The sequence below is a fragment of the Quercus lobata genome, chromosome 10, assembly GCF_001633185.2.
Source record: "Quercus lobata isolate SW786 chromosome 10, ValleyOak3.0 Primary Assembly, whole genome shotgun sequence".
Classification (NCBI taxonomy): Eukaryota; Viridiplantae; Streptophyta; class Magnoliopsida; order Fagales; family Fagaceae; genus Quercus; species Quercus lobata.
The window spans coordinates 46,406,486-46,415,883 of record NC_044913.1 but is presented as its reverse complement, the minus strand read 5'-3'; the positions used below and the strand labels follow the sequence as shown (position 1 = coordinate 46,415,883).

Sequence of the window (9,398 nt, the reverse complement as noted above, 5' to 3'; positions counted from 1 at the left end):
ACCTAAAAGTCATTTTTTTTTAACTTTAAACCCAATGGTAAATTCCAACCTAAAGGTCATATTTTTTAACTTTAAACCCAATGGTAAATTCAAACCTAAAGGTCAAATTTTTGAAATTCAAACTCAAGTCACATTCTTACTCTATAAATATGACTATTTTCTCTCTAATTCCATCAACTTCTACAAAATTATCTCTTCCATTCAGTTTTTGTTCTCTCTTAATGGATTTCCATTATGACATTGATTTTATTTTTCCAAATGATGAGCCTCCATTTGACTCATCTTCTGATGATGATGAGTTGGAACTTACTTTAGCTATTGCCATAGAAGAATTAAACAATGAAGGAGCATCAACATCACATCGTCGTTCGGTTCAACCTCACAAGTTTATCTGGCGTAATCCTTTGCAAGTTCATGACCGGCTTTTCCATAATTATTTTGCTAAAACACCAGTGTATCCTCCTAATGTATTTCAAAAGAGGTTTCGAATGAGTCATTCTCTTATTCTACGTATCCATTCAAGAGTTGAAGCTACTGAACCATACTTTGTTCAAAAAAGAAATGCGGCAAACACACTTGGGTTATCTTCCCTTCAAAAGATGACCGCTACAATCAGAATGCTTGCTTATGGAGTGTCAGCGGATTTCATGGATGAATACTTGAGGATTGGAGAAACCACTACAATAAAAAGCTTAAAAAAATTTGTTAAAGTGGTAGTTTCAATCTTTTCTAAAGAGTATTTGAGGTCACCAAACAACAATGACATTACAAGGTTGTTAGCGGTTGGCCAACACCGTGGATTTTCAAGAATGCTGGGGAGCATTGGCTGCATGCATTGGAAATGGAAGAATTGTCTAAGTAAGTGGAAAGGTCAATATATTGGTCATACCTGTGATCCAATGATAATTTTGGAAATCGTGGCGTCATATGACCTTTGGATATGGCATGCATTTTTTGGGTTACCGAGGTCTCACAATGACATCAATGTCCTAGAGTGGTCTTCTATATTTTCTGAGCTTGCTAAAGGGCATGCTCCTCTGGTTAATTATTTGATAAATGGTAATGACTATTCGATGGAGTACTATCTTGCAAATAGTATATATCCATCATGGGCAACATTTGTCAAAACAATTTCAGCACCATAAGACTGTAAAAGACAACATTTTGCTTCCGCATAAGAGGTGGCCAGGAATGATGTCGAACATGCATTTGGAGTACTTCAAGTGCGATTTGCAATTGTGCGCAAGCCTGCATGTTTTTTCCACCTTGAAATGCTTAAGGACATTATGATGGCATGTATAATATAGCATAATATGATTGTTGAAGATGAGCGACATACTTACCTTGGAGCAAAGGACTTCGATTATGATCAAATCGATGATAATGGACCCGAACCGGTGTCACATAATCCCACTTGTAACCTTATATAGTTCATTGAACGTCATAATTCCATTAGAGATAGAGGAATTCATTCTCAACTTCAAGTGGATCTCGTCGAGTATCTATGGCAACTACAAGGCCAGTCATTGGAATTTGGAATTCTAAATTTCTAAGTATTACTACTTTTATTTAATGTGAACCTTCATTGGAATTTGAAATTTACTAAGTTTAATATTACTAAGTTTCCAAAAAGGACACTATAAATTTTATTCTAATATTAAACTTCATCGTCACGAATTTGAAATTTATTGAGCTTTTTTTTTTTTTTTTTGAGATAAAAGAGAAAAATTTTATTTTATATACAGGGGTATTCAACCCTCTGCTAACAGGAAAAAAATAATGCAGAACTATGCAGAAAATCACGTCTGCAGAATTCAAAAACAATACATAGAAACCTATAAAATAAGCAGAGGAGTTGGACCATAATTACAACATTACCAGACCTATACTGTAGAAGCAAGAAATATGCAAAAAAACAAAACAGTTTTTGCAGAAACAAATATTTATGCAGAAAAATAGCATATACAACCAATAAAATCAGCAAGTACAGCCACCTTCAACAAAGACATTGCTTCACCCAAAATAGAATCACAAATTAAATTGAATAATCAAGTGCTATTGTTCGTGCATAATACAAAATTTACAACATTGCATCTATTTCCTTGCACAAGTGAAAACTACAAATATATCTAACATGACTAGAGATTGTATAATCATGTTTCCTACACAAGTAAATACTACAAAAGAGATGTCTAATATCAAATCTATGTCAACAATGTGTTAGTATCTTTACACTATACAAAAAATTACTTGATTAGATATTGTCAATAATAATATTCAAATTATGATGGAAATTTAGACCTCAACCTCTCCAAGATTTCCAAACGACGTAGACGAATATATTCTTTTTGCTAAAGATCCATGGTTCTTGTATCTTTCATCATAATTTCCTTTTCCATTTTCCTCTTTTCTACTTCATTCTTCTCTTCCATGATACAAATCAACTTTTCATTCTTCTCTTCCTTAATACGAATCAACTCTCTTCGTTCTTCAGATGCAATGTGCATTAACTCTCTTCGTTCTTCTAATGCAATACGCATACTTTCCTTTTTCTCCTCATACATTCTCCTATTTTCTTCCTTAATTTCGTCCAATTGAGAGGAAAGTATTGAGACCACATCATCATAATTCTTTCTTTTATTTAATTTCTCCTTTTCGGCCTTCTTGCCTATGGGTCTCTCCAAGGCCGGAGTTCATCTCATCATTGTCTTCATCTAGATTTATTGAGTTTGCAAAAGTATGACAAGATTGTGTGGCTGGCTATCTTGTGTTGACCTTCAAATTATCTCTTAAAATCAACCACTTAGCTTTATTCCTCAAAATTCTCCAACAATGTTCCAATTGAAATGCATATTTGCTATTACTTTGATACATAGTTTTTGCATTATTTATCTACAAAAGTAACAAATTGAAAATAATGAGAATCATAAAACTAAAAGTGTAGTGATGTACAATACATATTAGATGTTGAGTCGAAATACCTTGTCATGTTTTACCACTTTCATTCCGGTTCTCAATTTGGGCCAAGTATCCACAAATTAAATTGAATAATCAAGTGCTATTGTTCGGGCATAATACAAAATTTATAACGTTGTATCTGTTTCTTTGCACAAGTGAAGACTACAAATATATCTAACATGATTAGAGATTACATAATCATGTTTCCTACACAAGTAAATACTACAAAAGAGATGTCTAATATCAAATCATCTATGTCAACCATGTGCTAGTATCTTTGCACTATATAAAAAATTACTTGATTATATATTGTCAATAATAATATTCAAATTATGATGGAAATTTAGATCTTAACATCTCCAAGATTTCCAAACGACGTAGACGAATATATTCTTTTTTCTCGGGATCCATGATTCTTGTATCTTTCATCATAATTTCACCTTTCATTTTCCTCTTTTCTACTTCATTCTTCTCTTCCTTGTTATAAATCAACTTTTCATTCTTTTCTTCCTTGATACGAATCAACTTTCTTTGTTCTTCTTATGTAATGTGTATTAACTCTCTTCGTTGTTTTAATACAATGCCCATACTTTCCTTTTTCTCCTTATGCATTCTCCTCTTTTCTTCCTTAATTTCGTTCAATTGGGAGGAAAGTATTGGGACCACGTCATCATAATTCTTTCTTTTCTTTAATTTCTCATTTTCGGCCTTCTTGCCTATGGGTCTCTCCAAAGTTTCGTCGGAATTCATCTCATCATTGTCTTCATCTAGATTTATTGAGCTTGCAAAAGTATGACAAGATTGTGTGGCTGGCTATCTTATGCGGACTTTCAAATTATCTCTTAGAATCAACCACTTAGTTTCATTCCTCAAAATTCTCCAACAATGTTCCAATTGAAATGTATTTTTGCTATTATTTTGATACATAGCTTTTGCATCATTTATCTACAAAAGTAACAAATTGAAAATAATGAGAATCATAAAACTAAAAGTGTATTGATGTATAATACATATTAGATGTTGAGTCAAAATACCTTGTCATGCTCAGTTTTACCTTTCATTCCGGTTCTCAATTTGGGCCAATCATCCACAAATTAAATTGAATAATCAAGTCCTATTGTTCGTGCATAATACAAAATTTACAACATTGCACCTGTTTCCTTGCACAAGTGAAGACTACAAAAATATATTTAACATGATTAGAGATTGCATAATCATGTTTCCTACACAAGTAAATACTACAAAAGAAATGTCTAATATCAAATCATCTATGTCAACTATGTGTTAGTATCTTTGCACTATACAAAAAATTACTTGATTAAATATTGTCAATAATAATATTCAAATTATGATGGAAATTTTGACCTTAACCTCTCCAAGATTTCCAAACGACGTAGACGAATATATTCTTTTTGCTCAGGATCATTGGTTCTTGTATCTTTCTTCATAATTTCTTCTTTCATTTTTCTCTTTTCTACTTCATTCTTCTCTTCCTTGATACAAATCAACTTTTTATTCTTCTCTTCTTTGATACGAATCAACTCTCTTCGTTCTTCGGATGCAATGTGCATTAACTCTCTTCGTTCTTCTAATGTAATGCGCATACTTTCCTTTTTCTCCTCATGCATTCTCCTATTTTCTTCCTTAATTTCGTTCAATTGGGAGGAAAGTATTGGGACTACGTCATCACAATTCTTTCTTTTCTTTAATTTCTCCTTTTCGGCCTTCTTGCCTATGGGTTTCTCCAAGGTTTCGTCGGAATCCATCTCACCATTGTCTTCATCTAGATTTATTGAGCTTGTAAAAGTATGACAAGATTATATGGCTGGCTATCTTGTGCGGACCTTCAAATTATCTCTTAGAATCAACCACTTAGCTTCATTCCTTAAAATTCTCCAACAATGTTTCAATTGAAATGCATTTTTGCTATTACTTTGATACATAACTTTTGCATCATTTATCTACAAAAGTAACAAATTGAAAATAATGAGAATCATAAAACTAAAAGTATATTGATGTACAATACATATTAGATGTTAAGCCAAAATACCTTGTCATGCTTAGTTTTACCACTTTCATTTCGGTTCTCAATTTGAGTCATAAAACTAGAAGTGTATTGATGTACAATACATATTAGATGTTGAGTCGAAATACCTTGTCATGCTTAGTTTTACCACTTTCATTCCGATTCTCAATTTGGGCCAAACATCCACAAATTAAATTGAATAATCAAGTGCTATTATTCGTACATAATACGAAATTTACAACATTGCATCCATTTCCTTACACAATTAAAGACTACAAAAATATATCTAACATGATTAGAAATTGCATAATCATGTTTTCTACACAAGTAGATACTACAAAAGATATGTCTAACATTAAATCATCTATGTCGACAATGTGCTAGTATCTTTGCACTATAGAAAAAATTACTTAATTAGATATTGTCAATAATAATATTCAAATTATGATGGAAATTTAGACCTTAACCTCTCCAAGATTTCCAAACGACATAGACGAATATATTCTTTTTACTCAGGTTCCATGGTTCTTGTATCTTTCATCATAATTTCATCTTCCATTTTCCTCTTTTCTACTTCATTATTCTCTTCCTTGATGCAAATTAACTTTTCATCCTTCTCTTCCTTGATACGAATCAACTCTCTTCGTTCTTCGGATGCAATGTGCATTAACTCTCTTCGTTCTTTTAATGCAATGCGCATACTTTCCTTTTTCTCCTTATGCATTCTTCTCTTTTCTTCCTTAATTTCGTTCAATTGGGAGAAAAGTATTGGGACCACGTTATCACAATTATTTATTTTCTTTAATTTCTCATTTTCGGCCTTCTTACTTATGGGTCTCTCCAAGGTTTCACAAAAGTTCATCTCATCATTGTCTTCATCCAAATTTATTGATCTTGCAAAAGTATGACAAGATTGTGTGGCTGGCTATCTTGTACGGACCTTCAAATTATCTCTTAGAATCAACCACTAAGCTTCATTCCTCAAAATTCTCCAACAATATTCCAATTGAAATGCATTTTTGCTATTAGTTTGATACATAGTTTTTGCATCAATTATCTATAAAAGTAACAAATTGAAAATAATGAGAATCATAAAACTAAAAGTGTATTGATGTACAATACATATTAGATGTTGAATATAAATATCTTGTCATGCTCAATTTTACCACTTTCATTCCGATTCTCAATTTGAGCCAAGCATCGACAAATTAAATTGAATAATCAAGTGCTATTGTTCGTGCATAATACAAAATTTACAACATTGTATCTGTTTCCTTGCACAAGTGAAGACTACAAAAATATATCTGACATGATTAGAGATTACATAATCTTGTTTATTACACAAGTAAATACTACAAAATAGATGTCTAACATCAAATCATCTATGTCAACTATGTGTTAGTATTTTTGCATTATACAAAAAATTACTTGATTAGATATTGTCAATAATATGGAAATTTAGACCTTAACATCTTCAAGATTTCCAAACGACGTAGACAAATATATTATTTTTGTTAGGATCCATGGTTCTTGTATCTTTCATCATAATTTCATCATCCATTTTCCTCTTTTCTACTTCATTATTCTCTTCCTTGATACAAATCAACTTTTCATTCTTCTCTTCCTTGATACGAATCAACTCGTTTCGTTCTTCGGATGCAATGTGCATTAACTCTCTTCGTTCTTCTAATGCAAAGCACATACTTTCATTTTTCTCTTCATACGTTCTCCTCTTTTCTTCCTTAATTTCATTCAATTGGGAGGAAAGTATTGGGACCATGTCATCACAATTATTTCTTTTCTTTAATTTCACCTTTTCGGCCTTATTGCCTTGGGTCTCTCCAAGGTTTCGCCGGAGTTCATCTCATCATTGTCTTCATCTAGATTTATTGAGCTTGTAAATGCATGACAAGATTGTGTGGCTGGCTATTTTGTGCAGACCTTCAAATTATCTCTTAAAATCAACCACTTAGTTTTATTCCTCAAAATTCTCCAATAATATTCCAATTGAAATGCATTTTTACTATTACTTTGATACATAACTTTTGCATCATTTATCTACAAAAGTAACAAATTGAAAATAATTAGAATCATAAAACTAAAAGAGTATTGATGTACAATACATATTATATGTTGTACCTTGTCATGCTCAGTTTTACCATTTTCATTCCGGTTCTCAATTTGGGCCAAGCATCCACAAAACTTGTTGGTCTCCCTTTGAATTGTTGACCACCGACTATTTAAAGAATCCTTGGTGTGATTAAATTTTTTGTCATTATGGAAGGTGGACCAAATTATATCCCAAAATTTTGTGTGTTTTTGGTCTGTCGATGTCACGGCATCTCAGCTGACATTGATCCATGCCGACACTAGATTAATGTCTTCATCTACGGTGATGTTGTTTCCCCGATGATCTCTCTTAGTAGTTTATTTTTTTTGCAATGGGGGGTGTAGATTATCCCATTTCAACTTAGGGCGGATGATTGATGGATATTCATATCTAAATGTGGAGTGAACATCAAAATACTACTGTAAAAAAACTCAAAATATTGTTCATTGTCTTCTAAAACGTTAAGGAAGAAAGGGTTTTATGAGTCCATCACCTAACAAACATTAAAGTAATTCAGAAGCAACACTAATAAGCAACAAAATTGAAGTTGAAATTTATCTACTAGATAATGCTGGGGAAAAGAATTGACAGTGATGGGTAAGCCAGGCATGCCAGAAAAGCTTAAATTGAAGCCCATAAGCATTCAATTGTATAATCTCAAAATGAACTATAGTGCTTTAATATTTGACTCCTTTTTTACTAGCACACATTAAGTGATGGAGACATGGGGTTTAAAGGCCAAATCCCATGATTGGTGATTGATCCAAGGAATAATCACTCTAATTTCAAGGCCATCATCTTGTTAGCTATACTACTTGCAACCTATAAGATTAGTCCTAGAATAAAAATAAAAAATTAAAGATTAGTCCTAGATTAAAATTGCTCCACCAAATCAGCATGGGGAAAACAGTCTGAAAACTAAGTATATAGCTAAGTAGTTTATAACTAAATATATACCCTGTTCAAGCAGTCCGAAAACAGGGGAGAAATAGAAATTTAATACAAGTTTAAAAAACTCCAAATTCTTCAAACACTCCCTACACTCGGGGAAACTAATCCCTATCAAAAGACATAAAATTTAATCCTTACCTAAACTCTAAAATAATCAAATATAAATACACACAAAAACTGAAATACTAATAAATTCCAAAAATAATTTCGGGTGTGTTCCGAAGAATCCTTAAAAAGAAAAAAATTTGAAACAAGAAACTCCCAAGAAACCCTAAAAAAAATTAGTTTAGATAAACTCCCAAGAATCTTGCTTGAAACCAAAAAACAAAAAAAAACCCTAAAATCTCAATGAGAAAAACCCATATCATTTTAGAGAAATTAGCCCCAAAGTCTGTCAATAAAGAAGATGAGTTTGTCAATTGATCCACCTTCCTCACGGGGCTACAAAACCCCAAACCGATCACATTATTTCCCGTGGTGATGAGAATGAGTAAAAGCTAATAAGAAGCAGACGAAGAGAGAATATGAGAGGAAGAGCTCAGGAATGAAACAGGGAGAGACAAGTTGAGACCTGAGAGGCATTGGTGTTGCTTAGTGAGAGGAGAGAGAAAAAAAGTGTCAAAAAGGTGTTTTTATACTGTACGAAGATAATATTAAAATAATGGATAAACGAGCTACAGTAACCGTGTAAATATACACGGTTACTGTAGCTAATGTATATATTTACACATTTTTACACCCACTGATGTGGGTGTTTTTTTGCTTAAAATGTGTAAATTGATATATATATATATATATATATATTTTTTTTTTTTATTTTAGAAGACTATACAAGGGCTGATGTGGTTGCTCTTGTAGCTAAATTTCTTCACATATTGGCCCACAATGTGAAGAATCGTACAACCTCATTTTTCTTTCATCATTCTGGAGGGACTATAAATCGGCATTTTCATTCGGTGCTAAAAGCAGTCATCACATTAGAAAAACATTTTTTTTTAAACAACCAACTAAAGCAAAAGTCTCCCCATAAATACTCAATAGTAGTAGATTTTATCCGTACTTCAAGGTTAATAAAAATTATGTATGCGATCACTTTAGGATTTTAAAGTTGTCTATTCAAATAGGCACTTATGTTTCAAAATTATTATAGGATTGTATTTGTGCACTAAATGAGACTCACATTCAAGTGAAGATGTCAAGGGAAGATGCACCAAGATATCGTGGAAGGAAAGAGTATCCAACACAAAATGTGTTGGCAATATGTTCTTTTAACATGAAATTTATTTATGTGTTGCCTAGATAGGAATACTCTGCTTTTGATTTAAGGATATTATAAAAACTCTTTTTTTTTTT

General features: G+C 32.2%; 1 protein-coding gene across 1 annotated transcript; it reads left to right on the top strand.

The window, feature by feature from the left end:
- The first annotated feature begins 221 nt into the window (after positions 1 to 221).
- On the top strand, positions 222 to 1,145 carry LOC115964841. The gene has a single exon (XM_031084078.1). The coding sequence runs from the start codon at positions 222 to 224 to the stop codon at positions 1,143 to 1,145; it is 924 nt and encodes a 307-aa protein (XP_030939938.1).
- Positions 1,146 to 9,398: the final 8,253 nt, after the last annotated feature.